Raw genomic sequence first — 18,095 nt, 5'->3', positions numbered from 1 at the left:
TTGAAAATAGATGCCCTACCTTTTCCTTGGGATTTGTTTTGCAACAGGAAATCATTATGCTACGGCAACATGGTATTTCTTTGACATCCTCTAAGTACACCCTTCCTAAAATGTTTTCCATTTTAACACAAGATTATGTTTCAGCTATGCCAAAATGATATCATTCTGGTTTTATTTGTTTCTTTCTGTAAGACACAAGTTTAACTACTTATGGAAACTTTGTAGGAATTACTTCTGAGATTTAAATGCTGCTCGAAGTAGAACTTGAAGATGTGGCTGAGTGAAATCAGTAGTCAAGACTTGTATATGACCTATAAATATGTCATGTCAAAGCAGAGTTTGTAAAGAAAATGTGTCATTTATTAGACAAAATGAGATACTTGGCCATGTATACATTAGTAAATACTACTATCTTTCCACATAGTTTTCTATAATAAAATAACAAAACTTATTTTAAGTTAAATAAGAACTATAAGAACTTGAACTATTAGAACTGTACATTTTCTTCTATACAGCATAAAACTTGTGTGGTCCAGTTCCTGCATGATACTGTAGTAATCATTTTGTATTTATGCAATGAGATTATTTCATATTGCTTGTGTTGTTACAGTTTTAGCATGATGTTGGTATAGGAAAATAATTTGTGAGCTAAATTAATAGTCATCCTTATAATTCACAGAGGTAGATAAGAGGCAGATACAAGGATTTTTTTTGTAGGAGCTCCTTGGATTGAGGCAGGTTTTTAAATGCTGATGCTCAAGCTTTTGTATTTTCTTTTGCTATAGGCTATATGTGTAGGCTCAGAAAACATGCAGATAATGTATCCTGCAATCTTCGACCAGCTATTGGCCTTTGTCGAATTTTCCTGCAAGCCTCCCCAGTATGGACAGCTGGAAACAAAGCACATTGCAAATGCAAAATATAATCAGGTAATTTATTAGAAGTCTCAGTTGTTTCACTTGGCTGGTGAACACAACTCACCTTCAGATGTAGGTTGTTTAGCTAATGCACTTATTCTATCTGTAAATATTTTGCTATGCATGTTGTGTAGTAAGTGGATTTATTAGTATTTTTATCATCTTTTGCTCCCTTTCAATTCTACTTTTTTTTTTTGGTTGTTTTTTAATATTCTGTATTCCTCCATGTAGGAAAATTCTTGCCTGGACACCAGACGTAGTGAATGTGTCTGAATTTGTCCAGTGAATTAAGCTAAAATATCTGCTCCTGTATTTGGCACTATATTAAATAGAAAGGCACCATAGTTTTGAATGGAGAAAATTCCTTCAAACTGCACATTTTTGAATTGCACATGCAGGAGAGAAACGGGACATGGTAATTCTTTATATCTGTGTACTCTGCTGTTCACTAAGCATGAGCATCTGATTCGGTGTAATCTAAGAGGTAACTGTTATGTATGTATTAATTCTTCTTATTCTATTCATCCTGCAACACAATGGAATCACACTAGATACAACTATTTGCACCGGTGAGTTAAATTTCCTTAAAGATTGTCCTAATGTAGTTGTCTTGCCTAGATTGCAACATTTTTCCTACTTAAATGTACTTTACTTCAATGTGGAGTACATTTTCATAGTCAGACCACACTGTATTTGCAGTTTTGTTGCTTGGACTATATTCTTAGCAAACCCTGCATGCATTAAACTGAGAGTTCAATGCAAAGCATACAGCCTTTGTTCCTTAATTAATATTTTCTCACAAATAGTTCAGTAATTTACTATTTTTTCCCTAGGCTGAATGGGTAGCGTTGAATTATGTACCATTTGCTGAGAGATCATTGGAAGTGGTTGTGGACTTATACCAGAAGACAGCTTGCCATAAAGCTGTTGTAAACGAGAAAGTTCTTCAGAACATTATTAAGGTAAAGCTTTGTCCTGCATGTGCTCTGAATTAATGGGTTTATTTTGAAAACAAAGAATTTTATTTTGTGATAGTGTTGATAAACACTTTCTGGAATGCTTAAAGCTTTAGTTTAAAAAAATATTCTGTGAAGATAGGCAGCAGATAATTTCTTGTGATGCTACGAACACTATTAATTGGGCTGCATGCACTGGTCTTCAGCTAGATGATACAGCATCAGTATTTCAGTATTAATACAAAAATAAACAAATGTGGTTTTGGCCAAACAGTAGTAATCTTCGAGAGTATTATGCACCTGAATCTGAAATGTAGGCCTCTTAGTAAATACGACTGAAGGCTGAAGACAAAATTGGCAAAAATATTTTTCTGGAGGTGTGCTCTAGCTGGTACTTTTGATCTACTTTTAATGGCTTTGTGTGCCATTAATGTAGCTATAAAATGTTATGGGTGCACAGATGTGCCTTTAAGGTGAAAGTGCCAAACTCGTATTTTTTTACCCTGTTTTTAACCAACAAATTTGGCAAATAATGGAAGTAATGCTAAATGTCTGGGAAAACTATATGGGTCCTAGGTTTGTTTCTAATGACTTGGCTGACTTCAGGTTGTTCCTGTATAGAAATTTAGCAACGTGAATATGTTTAAAATAGTTACATGGTATTATTTGGAATCTGTTACATGCTTGTATTTCAAAATTAATACATTTGATTTCCACTTCTGTTTTAATGGGCTAGGTGAAACTAATATAAATGCTATTTTTCTCTGAATTTCACAGTTGATAATGTTGTGGCCTACTGCAGTAGATGAAAAGACTTCTGAAATGACTCTTCAAGTGTCTAAAGCCCATGTTGATATTAGAATTAGATTTGACTCATACGAGCAAAAGCATCAGAAGAATACTTTCAGTTTATCTCTAGGGTTACATCCTAGCTCTGATAACTATTGCAAAAAATAATTCTAATTAACTTAATCCTGAGAGTGAGTTCTCCCTTTGCTTTCCTCAAATCAGAAGTTTCCCTGAAGGTATTAGGGACATCCATGTAGTGCCCAAATTTAGTTAATGTATATTTGAAACGTAAATTAAAGAATTAGATTTCCAAGATAACTTCGTGTCAGTTCTTTGTTAGTTCATTGTTGACTAACAATGCTAGAAGGAGTAGATATAATGCAAATAGTACATAAGCTTGAAGTTTTAAACATGTTATTGGGTTTCTTTTATAGATACTGAAGCTGTCTTTCTATCCAGAATTTGTTGTGTTTTAATCTGCTGTACATTTGTGCTGTCTAGCAGCCTTTATCTACAGAATTTCATCAACTCTTTGCTTTTAAACTTCCTGTGGTTTAACAGTCAGCAATCACCAGATGTTTTGCAGTGATTATATGTATAGTTCAACTTTCGCATTTTAGGAAAAGTTTAAATTTAGTGTGGCTTTTTTTTAAATTATTTTTTTCTTTTAAACCTTTGAGAGCACTTGAGAGAACTTCCTAGGGCCAGAGCTAAACTCTCCAGAATATACTTATGACAAAGAACTGCCAGAAATCTTGTAGATGTTAGGTGAGCCCATTTGTCAGAATTGGCAGAAATGGTGGATGGTAATACAGAAAATCAGTAGGTAGTTTCGTAGTGTAATTGGTAATGGATCAGATCTGGCTTCTAACCTTGTATTTGTTAACAGACCCATGCTTTAGCCAGCTGGCATGCGGTAAATTGTCTTTATAATTATATTTTTAAAAGACCATCTCATATACCAGCAGAAAAAATAGAGATGTGTGCTATCATCTATGTAAATGTCTGGTGAGATCTACAGAAATCTGTCTTATTCTTTGATTTCTCTGAGCAACTGTGAATTTTATTTGAACTTGTATTTTGCAGACACTGAGAATACCTCTTAGTCTGAAATATTCCTGTCCTTCGGAAAGCACATGGAAGCTAGCTGTTTCCTCCCTTCTCAAAGTTCTCTCCATTGGACTACCAGTTGCAAGGCAGCATGCATCTTCTGGAAAATTTGACAGTATGTGGCCAGAGCTAGCCAATACATTTGAAGATTTTTTGTTTACTAAAAGGTAAACACTTTTTTTTTCTTAGCTGGAAAATATTAGAAAGTAATTTGTTCACTGAAGTAGTAAAACAGTGTGCCAGTAGAGTTCAGCATAAACAGCCATATCATTAGTTATTTGAAGATGATTCTAAGGAATGAAAGAAAAAACTTAACCAGTTTTTCTACTTTAAAAAAGCACTTTCAGACAGTAGGAGAAAAGAATTCATTCAAGAGGTGAAATGTCAAAGCAAGAAAGAGCTAAGATGAGCTCTGAATACAAGGTATAGCTATGCTGGTCAGGCCAAGAAATTCTGTATGTACTCCCAAGGATGCTTGTAATCAAATTAATCAGAACTGTAGCAATATATATATATTTTCAGTTAAGGTGAACACTATTAGGTATATGTCTCTTGAGTTCTGCCTTAAACTACTCCACTTACGAATTTTGGAAAATTATTTCTTACCTTGCTGTACACTTAGAAACCTGTAATTACCTTACAAGTTTCTGCACAAGATAAATTGAGTGAAACTTAATAAATATATTTTATTTATAATACTTTGTGAAAAGGATGGCAGGCAGACAGGTGTATGTGCATAATCTGCCAAGAATGGAACATTGTAGATGTGGACATGTTGAGAAAGTTCAGAAAGGATAAATGATGATGATCAGAGATTAGACAATTTGACCCATTAATTTGTTCAAACAAAAGAATATATTATTAGGAAGACACATTAAATCTTTAGAATATGGTAAAAGATTGCTCCAGAGAACAATTCTTTTGCTGTAAGGAAGGTTAGGTATTGTAGAAGATCGTTTAGGAAGGATAAGGAACTTCCATCTCCTGTGAACATCTATGGATGCTTTCAGCAGTAGTTAAAGTATATCTAATTGTGTCTCAGATTAGAGGGCAATATGGAAAATGAAAAATTTAATTCCCTGATTTTTTTGTATGTTGGTTTCAGTAGCAAATTAATCTGTCTTTTTAATAGGAAACAGCAGGGTTTTTCAGTACCTAATGCTAATATTCTGTGTGTATTTGTGTTTGCAGACTTTTGTGTGCAAACACAAAAATCAGCAAACAAATACAGCTGTATTTATTAGTGATGAATAAATAGCAGCTTATCCAAAACAGACTAAAATTAGATACCAATGAAACTTAATTTTAGAGGCATATCTGTTAGTAAAAATATTTGTAATAATGAGTGTTTTTGGAATTTCACCAGTACTGTTATAAGAAAGTTGAATGAAAAACCTTTATTATAAACATTTACTTGAAAGAAATAATACTAGATAGGAGGACCTGAAAATCAAAAAAAGGTCACTGAGACTACAGCAAAGACTCTCTATTCACCACAAATGTGTTTTGATGCTTAGCTGTTTCTTGAATTTAACATAATCTTCGCAGTATATTTTTTGGTTTTGTTTTCAGCTGTAGTTAGCAGTCCTGCTTCCATCCTGAGACAACCCCTCCAAATCAGCTAACACTCTATAGACAATATCACTGTTGGGTTTAGAAAACTAAAATGAAGATTTTTCAGGATATTTAGGAAAATGTATGTTCACTTAGAAGTTACTTTGGGAATATGTTTTATTCCTAGGTATCTCTGAAAAAGATGAAATATTCATTTTCATGTTTTGTATTGACCCATATTGGTCCTGCTACAGTTTGGGCTATTAACCATTCTTAAATCCAGGGACGTAAGATTATCACAGATCTTCAGTATGATTCAGGATAGTCCTTTATCATCTGCATGACTTTTTTTGGCCAAATATGTCATCTGTTTTTCTTAAAAATGAGTGATTTATACATTTCTTGAAAGCTATTCCAACCATAAAAATTCCATCTTAACATGCTGCTTGCTAAAAACAATCATTATTGGTATTAATAACTTTTGCCAGCTGCCATGCATGGGAGAATATTCTCTGGAGGTAAAGGAAGCATAGCACTTCTGTGAATATAACGCCCAATAATTTGTCTGTCTTTGCTTAAGAGTCTGATTTTCTCTCTCTAGAGGACCATAGAGAGCATATTCTTTAATTTTATATATAAGATGTGCACATAAAGGAATAGAAGGGATCAGCATTTCCATCAGAATTAAAGTTTTCTTGGAGAAGCAACATGAAACATTTTAGCTCTCTCACTTCAAAGCTTTGAGGTTCAAAAGAATTTGAAGGACTAATAGTAGGCCGGTGGTTCATGGCACCTTATGGCTTCAGCAGGGTAACTTCCCCGTTACCCAGCCTTCCAGTTAAAGGTCTGGCTCGTTACTCCTTCCAGGGTTATCTGTAGATGTTTTATTGCTTATATAGTTACATGTTGTGTGGTTATTGGGATGTCTGGTTTTGATTGTGTTCCTCCCTTCCACATCACATCCATCTAGATTGTTTTCCCAAGAGCACGCTCCTCCTACAGTCACAGCCCTATCCTTTGGTAGCCTTCTACCTTCTGCTGTAGGATAGATAGCCTGTCTGTTCCCCCCATCAGCCTGAGCCATGTGGTCCTAATACATGTTAAAGCTAGGAAGGGAGCATGTCTGCCTTATGCCGGTAGTCAGGACAATTAGCAATAGCAGTCATTTCGCCTTTTCTTCATCCTGTTCCTCCTCTTCCTCCCCACAATGCTCCTGAAGTTTGCCTCCCTCACTGTGATGCAAGGAGGGTTCTAGAGATAGCTGTGGAAGTTCCCCACAGGGAGGTAATTCTCTTCTGATTTCCTTTGGTTGAGTCCTTCTGCACGTCTGTGCAGGTTGCTGTGAAACAAGCCTGGGCAAATAGAATAACCTGTCCCTTTTGGTTTAGAATTTTCTAAATTGTGTCTATTAGCGGATTGTAATTGGAGTATAGTCAGTGTCTTACATTTGTAGTTGTTTCATAAGGAAATTCAATTCAGAATTTTCAAATTAACCCTGTGTTCTCTCAGGTTTTTTTTCTTTGTTATAGTGCTAGTAAAAATATATGTTAATCATAGTGGTGACTTATTCCGGAGTAATCTGAGAGGATCTGGTTATGGTTTTTAAAGTAACAGCCAAAATTTAATTATTGAGTTGAGGTACACGCCAACCTTCAGATTACACAAAAGGCAGTGGAAAAGTACTTGCTAAAAGCTGTCCATGTTGGTCCTTCATTTTAGGTCAGCCAGGTGGTATAAAGGCTGTTTTTTAGTGTACTCGCTGATTTATTTATAGTAATAATGAGTTGTAGTTTTTGACACTTTTGGTAGTACCTAGATTTTTGTCTGTATCCCCAAAAATGAATTAACCAAGACACAAACACACCCTGTGCTCTCAGTGAGACTAGTGACTTGGTCATTTGACTTAGTTTTGGTGATCTGGTGACCATAACTATAGTTTACAGACTCACAGTCGCAGTAGCTTTCTAATGTGCAAAGCCATGCAGAATGAGGTCTTTATTTAGTCAAGTGCAGAACTGTACAAATCTGACTGCTGTGTTGAAGACCAGCGTGGACTGAAAAGGTTCTGGAGCTCCACATTTGGAAGTTGCTATTCAGAGATACCCAGGAGGCTATCAGTGAGACGTTATTGCATTATCTGGATTTTTACAATGATCTAACGTGTCTAGTTTCTCCTGTCACCCCTTTTAATAATGACCTGAATACAGTTAGAACTGAAAATTGACTTTCTTGTGTCACCATTCTTTAACTTTTGCTAAGCTACAAGTAAACTGAAACGTTTTGTCAAAAATAAACTTACTTTTCTTCCCTGCCTCCCGTACACCTTCCCATACTCTGCACTTTCCACTATTTAGTGTTGTACACGTTACATGCTGTCTTCTGTCCAGGCTTCATTCAAAACTAGGTAAACATCTTCCTTTTGTACTTGCCTTTCAAATTTGTTCTTTAGAGCTGACTTCATGCTGCTGGGATGGTTCTAAATATGAAATACCTGCATCGCTGTAAACCTTGGAAATATCTTTCTGTAGTGAGTCCCAACAGATAATGGATAACAGAGTTGGCTGATTTTTCCCTCTAGCTTTGTTCATTAAAATATCCCAATCTATATTATCTCATTTTTTGAGATATTATCATCCTCCAAGTCTACCTGGCTGAGGAACCAAAAACTTTCCTAGTGTAGAAAAGTATTTTTGTTTCACTAATGTTTTTAACAAAGATTTTAAACTTTATTCTAATCTGATTCTTCTAATCACTGTGGCCCTAGACAGCACATCTGTAGATCTATTAGTATTGCCTCTACCTGTGGAATTGAGTTGGTACTGGTTAGGCAAGAGTCACTGTGGTAAGAACCCTTAAAAATCTCTGAACCTCTCTGTTTAAAATAGTGAGCCTCCTCTGCATGGCCTTTTGGACAGGAGCTGGTTTTCAAGCCAGCTGTGGGGCTGAGTGAGAGGAGACACACATTGATGTTTGGCATGTACAAAGGCAGCAGAAGTGGTCTTTGCAGCTTTGTACATCAAGCAATTATAAGCAATATAGCCAAAAGAGCCCAGGTGAATGAAAAAGGAAAATCTTACTGTCATAGAGAATTAACAGCTTCCAAGCAACAAGCTCCAGCTTTTTATTTTGTTTTGTTCATTGTTGGTTTTGCTGGTGTTGTTTTTTTCCTTTAAGCAAGCTGCAGCTCAGGAGGCTCAATAATCTTGATTTTTATTATAAATCAAAGTGACATTTAAAAATTAATACATTTCATGTAACTTAATTTACACAAAATTGTCTTCTAGTAAGAGGCTGGTCTGTTTATTATTTCATATCATACTTCTTTCCCAGAGGCTTTCACGGAAGCATGTCAAGCCATTATATAAAATAAAATTCAACAAACGTGCATATATATAATTTACTAGAGCAGAAGTATGTGCTCACATGAGGGAATTAAATCAATACTTTCCAAAAAGATGCTTGAGAGCAGAGTGCTGCTGTGCACAGCAGGACTCTCAGTGCCTGTTAGCTCTTTGTTGTTAGGTTTTAAAGCCCTCCCTAGACAGTGGGCAGCAGCTGGGAACTCTTTACCTGGGAAATCCTGCACAGAGCCATAGTGTGCATTGCACTGCCTCTGATCTGCACTGTCTTGACCCTTCCCGTACGGTTTGACTATATTGCATCAGGGAAGCAATGCTTTTTCCCCTAGAAAGATGTTTTATATGGACACCTTACCTAAAGGGGGCCCACAGGGAAGCTGGGAAGGGATACTTTGTCAGGGAGTATAGTGATAGGGCAAGGAATAATGGTTTTAAACTAAAAGAAGGTAGGCTTTGATTAGATATAAGGAAGAAGTTCTTTACTGTGAGGGTGGTGAGGCCCTGGCACAGGCTGCCCAGAGCAGCTGTGGATGCCCCATCCCTGGAGGTGCTCAAGGCCAGGCTGGATGGGGCTTTGGGCAACCTGGTCTGGTGGGAGGTGTCCCTGCCATGGCAGGGGGTTGGAGCTGGGTGGGCTTTAAGGCCCCTTCCAACCCAAACCATTCTGTGAGTCTGTGATTCTAAATGTATTTACTTGGGAGTAATTTCTTATGTGAACAAAAGTCTAGCATAATTTGTGGCATATATGGTAGGTAAGATATGGATGACTGGCTAGAAAGATCATAAAACGTCCTTAAATAAACCTCAGCTCAGAAAGTCAGTAATTCATAAATTAGGAAGTGTCAGAATGAAAGCTTTCCATGTAATTCAACATGACCTGCATAACTGTATGAACACCATAATAGTTTGTATTACTATTTAAAGGGTTCACATAGTTAACTTTTTATGTTGCAAAAGGTATAGACGAACAGCTACTCAGTATTTTATTCTTTGCTTTCAACATGTAACTCCAAACTTGATGACAGCCTAATATGCAAACCAATAACAAATACAATATTACTTTTTTTTTTCTTTCTTTCTTTGTGTCTCTGGTCATACACATAATGCTTGAGTATTTCACAGATAGTGGTGAAGTTATCTACATAAAATCCCTTTGAGGCAAGGAGGTATCTTTATTTTCAAGCAGGAAAATTAATAGATATTGTCATAATCGTCAGAACTGAACATTAGCTGTAGGTGTGCAGATTGGACTCCAGGTGACTCGTGGTAAGCACCCAGGAGACAGACAAAAAGAAACCTACTTTGCAAAAATCTCTTACTTGACTTGGTCAGCATCATATAGGAGCACTGAGAGGGAAAAAATAAAAAAAAAGCTGTTATCCAAACTCACCAGATTTGAATGTGACTTAGAAGACTCCAGCCTTTCATGAAAATGAAAGTGGGGTAGAGAAGACAGGCCCAGATGAGTACCCCTATAAAAAAAATAAAAAACGCTGGCACAGGTCCATGGCCATATATTTAGCAGCTGCTTTGCCAGTGAACAACAAAAAAAGACCTACCTCCGAACTACCCGCTGCACACGTCTGCTCTTTCCTGGGGGTGGAGGAAAAACTCAAAAATATGGGGGTGGAGGAAAAAAAGGGGTTGTGCAGAGGCAGTTTGGAAAGGAGCCAAAGGATGCCGGTCTGCTTGCCGCTGCCATACTTCGCTGCTCCCTCATGCGCAGGCCAGCTCGGTTCTTTGTTCAGCCCAGGGCTCTGTTCTCCTTGCACCTGCCTGTGTGCTGCAGTAAATCAGGCAGGGAAAGTGGCAGATTGGCCATCTCATTTCCCTTCCTTTTCAGTAGTGACCATCCTGTGTACTTAATCAGATGGTTTCTCTAGAGAAAATAAGGCATCATCTAATTTAAGATGCATTGCAACGTGCAAATGTATGCTACAGTAGCAAGTTGAAGTACCACAGGCAATCTTAATTCCAGTATTTCTAACCCTTCCTTTCAAATGGTCAAATTTCCAAGCTGTTGCTCAGCTTGAAGATTTTAAAATGTTATTTTTACAGTTATTTTAAAAAAGGCAAAAAGTCAAATTATGGGAAAAGGAGATCATTTAATCTGTGGAACTATATTGAATTTTTATAGCTCCTTGTCTCTGATTTTTGTTGCTAATGCTCATTCCATTAGCTCGAAGAAAGTTACCTTCCAGGCAGGTCAGATGCTACAGGGACACTGAATCCACACTCCAGTGAGTTTTGCAATTGTCTTTAAATTTCAAAGGGACATATGTGGAGATTTTGACTTCTGCTCTATGCCAGAAAAATGAGGAGAGCATAACTAGGTCAGAACAGACAGGTATCTAGACCTCTATGCTGTTTTGGAGGGATTACCAGGCTATCTACTGAAGAGCACAAGGTGACCACAGAGCGACATTTTCGTGAGTTCCTTCAACCTCCCAGTTTCTATAGCTCAGGAAGTTTCTGTACCACAGGTTGTCATCATCTCTAAATTGGTTTTTCTTTTAATAATTTGGCTATTTTGAATCTGTGTAGATTTTAGCAGACAAATCCCATGATACAGGATTATAAACAACGTCTTTCAGAGTTTCTGTCATGTGAAGTACCTCCTTTGATTTTTATTTTTGTTAATCTTTTTTCTCTGAACCTGCTGCTTAGTTCTCTGCCTTCAATGCCTTACTTGTCAGCAGAAATTATATTTAAAGTACTTAATTTGTATTAGTAAAAACAGTACAGTGCAGTAGGAGCAGGTCGGTAAAGCAATGATAGACTCATAAAAACATAGAAGCTCATGATAGAATCATAAAATCATTAGGGTTGATGAGGACCTGTTAGCCACAGAGTGCTCACTTCAGGTGCTTTATTTTGGAGTGGTTCTAGTCTGGCTTCCTGTCAGGCAAATGTCTTCTGGAGCTTAGAGCTGTAGCCTTTTGGTTTGGTTTCATCAAAAATGAATTCTGTTCAGTGCACTCTGAGAACCTAAGTTTGTAAACAGGGAAGTCTGAAAGATGAACTTGAAAATCCCATATGGGATCCAAACTAAAAGACTGATGAAGGCACATCAGCAGAAATACTCAATTGACTAGTAGAAAGCCCTTACTCTTTCTGTCCTGCTGAGGAGCTTGGCCCAGTAACTCAACAGTAGCATTGTCCAGCAAAGGAAAGAGAATTTGAATCCACATAATAACATAAGATCTTTTAGGTTAACATAGGATCTTGTAAAGGATGGGGCAATATTCCTGGTTGAATTACTTCTGGACATTTTATCTGTAAATAGATTTTTATATATCATGGAAGAATTGCAGAAAGTTCTGAAATTCTTCAAAATTATTCTCTGTAAAATAGGTTTCTCTCTTCCTAAAATTGATTATGAATGAGAATAAGTATCAGTTATCAAGAAAAGAGACAAAATAATGTCCTGTTAATGAAAAGTGTGTTTCTTTAACACAAAAGAAAATGTAAAATTAGTTCTTTTTCAAATAACTGCTGAAAATCAAAAATCTCTTCTGCATAGTGAGAGGAAAAACTAAAAACTAATGAACTGAGATGCCTACGTGATACTTTTGCAGATGCATCTAAACTATTGTTATAACTTTTGCACATATAAGACAAAAGAGATTATTTTGACATTCATGTGAAAAATGGTGTTGCAAATCCTTAAACAGGTCCATCAGTGGAAACTCTTCAATTTAGTGCTTATTGCTGTTTCCCTTAGAAATTTTTTTAGCATTATTACATTTTATTAGATTATTATATTATTTATTATTAGATTATTTAGATTTTATTCTAAAATGTTAATCATTATCATATAACAGTACCAACTTGATGTATGTAATAACTTTAAATGTACTGTATTTTCCCTTGTTTAGCTGTACACATTATGTGAATTTAAAAGTATAATGTAGTATGTTTTGTTTTTTTTTAGTACACCTCCTGATAATCTCTCAATCCAAGAATTTCAGAAGAATGAGAGTATTGATGTTGAGGTAAGGAGACCATAGCAAATGTCTTACACTGTGAATGTACGGAATAGCGACATTCACAGGTAGCGTTTAGTTCCTAAATAATTTTTGGAAAAGTTTCCCATTCATTATTTTTTTGAGATTTTTTTTTTCCTTTTGAAAATGAGACAAGAGATTCAGAGGCTCAGAATTTGGCTGCTTCAGGGCTGTGTAAAGGATAGAAAGCTTCATGCCAAAAACTTGTCCACTTGAGTTCAAAACAGCATTGAGTGGAAAAAACAGAAAAACAGAATGTCTTTCTTTCTCTAACCCATTATCTGATTCTTACTTATTATGTTATGCCAAGCAATTATACAGGTAATTGTAAACCAAAGGAAGCTGATGACTGAGCCTAAAGTGAATGCTTTCTGTGTTGAGGGGTGGCATTCATTGTTGCTGTCCAGATGTGTTCTCAGTGCTAAAAACCTTGTGCATAAATGGAGAAATGATGTCTTGTTTGTGCAGTACAGAGACCACTGCACTTGTAAAGGAAATCATGCTTGATTGGATAACACCGAAGAAAATTAAGGAAGATAATACTTGGAGTGAAGAGAGACTGGATCCTCCTTTACTCCAGGACAAAGAGATGTGTTAGATCAGGGATGGTTTACAGAGGAAAGGGAATTGCAGAGAAGGCATGGCAATGTCTATGGGTTTGATCTCCTGTTATCTCTCCGGAACAGATAGGATGTGAAGATTTCTGGATAAAAAGTCTGAACAATTCTGTCTGCAGTGTGCAGAACTATGAAATCTAATGCATTAACTTAGGGAGATCTAAACCCACTTTGTTCCTGTGTGTGAGCATCAAGACCAACAATAACAGCATTTCAGTTAACGTGCCTTGCTTTTAAGCTTGTTTAGATGATAATAGCTCACATGTTCTGTTTCACTGATACCACATTGTAAGCATGTGATATATGTGCTAATGTCATAGTGAGGATATTGAATTGGATGGAGGGAGATTTCTAATGTTAGATCTTCTCTTTTCAAAACTGTAAAGAATGTACTTGAAGAATATACTTGAAATGTCAGTAGAAATCTGAATGATAACTGCTTCAGAAACTCAGAAATAGGGAAAAAATGAAGTTTATTAGTCTGAGTTTAATCTGTTACACACAAATCCACATTTTTAGGGGTATTTATAAATTATAAAACCTATCATTGGAATATTTTGTGAAATTACACTAGGCATGTCTCTTTTGTTTGCTGTTTCTTTTGCTTTCTACTAGAATTGCAACTTTAATATTCAGAAAACCAATATAAATTTATTTAATTCATTTATTTTAGGTGGTGCAGCTTATTAGCACAGAGATACTACCGTATGCTAATTTTATTCCTAAGGAATTTGTTGGTCAAATAATGACTATGCTCAATAAAGGCTCGATACACTCTCAGTCATCCTCATTTACAGGTATGGTAGCCGAATGACAAAAGATACAGAAAATGATGTTTAAATCTACTAGAAAGTAACAAAAATGTTGGCAGTACATATTCTAATAAAGACTTGAAATTCCATGACATATATATGCTATAGTCAATTTAATATGCAGCCTGTTTTTATAAACTATATTTTGTCTCATGGAAGCTGCAGAACATTCCTTGCAATTTTTAAAAATTATTTCCTTACTTTTTGGTCAGTATCATGTAAAATATTGTATTTGTTTTTTTTTTTTTTTAATAGTCTTTTCTGAACTTTCTGCATAATTTGTTTTCTGTTATGCCAGCTGCAATTGTTGACAGTAATTTCAGGCAATTGTAAGACAGACATGATATCCAGTTCTTAAAAATTAAATGACTGTAGCATAACTATATATTGTACCCAACCAGATACGCTCTCTGCCTTTAAAAAAAAATTGCATATATATATATATCTTGAAAGATTAAAAAAAAAAAAAAAGACATAAAGCATTACAGAGAAAAATGTTTGGATTGTACAGTACCAGATATTAGTAATGGTGATGTGGAACTGGGGTTGCCATTACCTTTTTCTTAAAATAAATAAATAAATAAATTTGCTTGAATGTGTTTTGTTATTAAAGCAGTGTTAAGTAGGTGACATGCTGCTGAATGTATTGAATATTCTTTTATTTCTTGAACTGTTGTGAATATTGCAGTCGCTTTTTCTCACAATGTGTTCTTAATATCTGTCAATATCACTGTTAATCTTACTATCTTTTTTAGTACTACAGGAGTGATAATCTTTTTGCAAAATATTATTAACTGATTGAAATGCAACATTTTGGGTTTTGGCATGCGCACTGCACAATTAAATATGATGTTTTACTTTGACAGAAGCAGAAATAGATATTCGAATGAGAGAGGAGTTCTCTAAGGTGTGTTTTGAAACACTGCTCCAGTTTTCATTCAGTAATAAAGTCACAACTCCTCAGGAAGGCTACATCTCTAGAATGGCACTTTCTGTGCTCTTGAAAAGGTCACAGGATGTATTGCATCGCTACATAGAAGATGAGAGATTGAGTGGCAAATGTCCTCTTCCACGGTATGTTCAATGTCTTTAGGAAATGAAGGGTATTCCCACTACTTTATGGGAAGAAGGATGCATTCAAAATATGTCTCAGTCATGTGTTTGTTAGGGGTGTGGGGTGTGGGTGTTTTAGGTCTTTGTGAAATTTAAAGCCTAAGAAATGCATGGGAAATATTATAAAGAAATGCTGATATCAAAATTCTGTTGACTGGAAAAACCTTTAAAAACAATGGTCATGCTTAGTGCTGTTACAGAGAAGATAGGGGTATGACTCAGTAATAAATATTTTCAATTACTGAAACAATGTTTCTGATATCTCTGATATTTCTGAAATCTAATTTCCCTTTATTCCTAGCAGAACTATTTATAGTTTCTAAATTGAGAGGTGGAGAGTCTCCTTGAAAATAAGACAAAATATCCAAATAGTAATATTTTGAATCATTATTCAAGTAATTGTTCTTGAAACAGAAAATTGCCCTAAGTACCAGGAAATTCTTTCAAATGGGAACTTATTTAAATTTCAGTTAACTTCAGCTGAAATGTTTTTGAAGCTTTGATCGTGAATGATGGAATTGATTCTTTCCATGTTACAGTTAATCATGTACGTCAGTATTTTCAGTTTGAGATATGTATGCTGTTACTCTTTCTAAACATCAAGTTGAAAGCCATCCTAGCTGGCAACAGCTATGATAGTTGGAAAGTTACAGACAAATGATAACCTTATTCTCTTAATATCCTTTTTTCTTGTTAGGCAGCTGTCTTCATTATTTTTTTTTTTAATGTTGTGTAACTTTGATGGAAAATTTATAGTCTTGAAATAAAAATTAGTAGTTGACTGTTTGCATTTTTCCCTTTGTAGGCAACAAGTAACAGAAATCATATTTGTTTTAAAAGCTGTCAGTACTCTCATAGATTCACTTAAAAAAACTCAGCCTGAAAATGGTAAGTGATTATTAAACAACCTGGTTCTAAACAATATAAAATCTTATCTGCCACAAAGATTTACTTACTCCTTCCTGTAGTGCTTTTAATACAAATTGGAAAGGAAAGTGTATTCTGTAAGATTCAGTATTGTGTAATTCTATGTATATGTAGGTGGCAGGTAGACAAAAAGTTTTTTTCCCAGTATAGCTAACATTATAAGGTTCTAAGATATGTTTAATAAATACAAAATTTGAATTTCTGATGTCTTTTATTAGATAGAGCTTTCTGTTTTATGAAAACAAATTAAACTTCCATAAAATGTTAATAGAATTCTTAAATATATGTAATTATATTTGTTAGTTTTGCTACATTCTTTTTTTTTTTCTCATGATAACTCTTTAGGCTGCCGTGGATCTCATTCCCATAGGTGCGCTCTGCAGTAAAAGGGGTGTACCAGTGAAATGAGTGGGCAGGCTGTTAAATACCTAAGCATGAAGTCTTGCTTTCCTTCCCTTTCTGCTGTAGTACCTCCTGCCCCCATAATGCCTACACTCATTGATGCTAAGTGATGCTGTAAATGTTTGACAGATGTGTATAAAGGCCTGATTAAAAGAGGGGATCTGAACTTCATTTATGGGAACGTGTCCTGGTCCTCCTGTCAGCTGCACCTACTGTATGTGTGGGGGGTGCCCACCGGAAAACTCAGTTGGAGATACTAAATCAACTTCTGATAAATAGATACTTTTCTGTTGTACTCATGGCTTGTTTCCCCTTTCCTGAAGTTCCAGATCTTCAAGTTGTTAACAGATGCCTATGAGGAATATTATTAGTATCATCGTACTGCTTAGTGCTGCCTCTTTGCTAAACTAGCTGTGTTGTACTCCACAGCTCTGACAGAATAGCATATCTATTGCTTCCCTCTACCTCCCTCTTTTTTGATATTGTGAGGAAGGGAAAAAAAACTTGTCAGTCCGGAAACAAAGCAGTCTTTCCAGAAAAACCTAGGTGAGTGGGTTTTCTGAAAGATGTGATGCCTCGTTTGCAGCATCAGTCAGCATGCATGTTGATAGCGCTGTTTCCCAGGCTGACAGCAAAAGGCTGAGGGCAGACGATGCTCAGAGGGCTGGAGCAGCTCTCCTATGAAGACAGACTGAGGGAGTTGGGGTGTTCGTACTGGAGAAGAGAAGGCTTCACCTTATAGTGGCCTTCCGAAAGGGGGCCTGCAGGAAAGCTGGGAAGGGGCTCTTCAGGGGGTGTAGTGATAGGGTCTTTAAGGTCCCTTCCAACCCAAACCATTCTGTGAGTCTGCGATAGAACTACTCCAGAGAAGATAAAGTTTTGGGGCTGAAGTGCTAATTTGGCAGGGTTTTGCTTTAGAGGGGTAAAATAGCCAGCTCAGATGGATATGGCCTACTCCCCATATCCATCCTCCTGCAATGAGAGACATTCTTCATTGATCAGCATGTGGTAGTGAGTCCCGAAACTGCTGCATACTTTCTTATAAGAGGGCCACTGGAGAATCACTTCATACCCACTTGTCCTAGCTTTTAATCATTTTATTTCTGTAATAAAAATGCTATCTGAAATAAGGGTTTTGTTCTCTCTTGAAGTGAAGTTAAAACAGAGATAAATGAGGAAACTATGTGATAAATAAGATTTATTAACAATGTTTAATTTCACTTGTTGGACTATAATATATGTAGTCCGACATATCCATAATATAGCATGGCTATTCCTGTGTCCTGGTGCAGTGTTTCTCCCTCTGCTTTCTATATTTCTTATAGCCTGGATTGCTTTGAAATTAGTAGGCCTCATTAATGACATTTCCAAAAGTGAAACGTGTCCAATTCAGCTTCCTTCCAACAACTGAGAAAAGCAGGCAGAAAATGTATGTGTGTTACGGACTAAACAAAAGTAGCATCTTCAATTTGTCAGTTATTCTTCATCCAGAAAACACAGTTAATGAACTGTGTAGAAACACAAGTGTGTGG

At 36.0% G+C, this 18,095-nt stretch overlaps 1 protein-coding gene across 3 annotated transcripts in view; it reads left to right on the top strand.

Moving 5' to 3' along the window:
* Nucleotides 1-18,095, top strand: part of MON2 (MON2 homolog, regulator of endosome-to-Golgi trafficking) — an 80,698-nt gene that overhangs the window by 49,652 nt on the left and 12,951 nt on the right. For 2 of the 3 annotated variants that reach the window (XR_014688596.1, XM_084506565.1), the window contains exons 27-34: nucleotides 786-929; nucleotides 1,469-1,486; nucleotides 1,751-1,879; nucleotides 3,749-3,939; nucleotides 12,620-12,680; nucleotides 13,983-14,106; nucleotides 14,988-15,195; nucleotides 16,040-16,122. Coding sequence is in view for 2 of the 3 variants with exons in the window: in XM_084506565.1 (XP_084362691.1) it covers nucleotides 786-929; nucleotides 1,469-1,486; nucleotides 1,751-1,879; nucleotides 3,749-3,939; nucleotides 12,620-12,680; nucleotides 13,983-14,106; nucleotides 14,988-15,195; nucleotides 16,040-16,122 (958 nt within the window). In the remaining variant the exon portion in view is untranslated. The remainder of the gene's footprint in view (nucleotides 1-785; nucleotides 930-1,468; nucleotides 1,487-1,750; nucleotides 1,880-3,748; nucleotides 3,940-12,619; nucleotides 12,681-13,982; nucleotides 14,107-14,987; nucleotides 15,196-16,039; nucleotides 16,123-18,095) is intronic. The other variant, XM_084506566.1, reaches the window with a different exon arrangement.

This window comes from Aythya ferina, assembly GCF_964211825.1.
Source record: "Aythya ferina genome assembly, chromosome: 1".
Lineage (NCBI taxonomy): Eukaryota > Metazoa > Chordata > Aves > Anseriformes > Anatidae > Aythya > Aythya ferina.
This window is presented reverse-complemented; position numbering and strand designations above follow the sequence as displayed.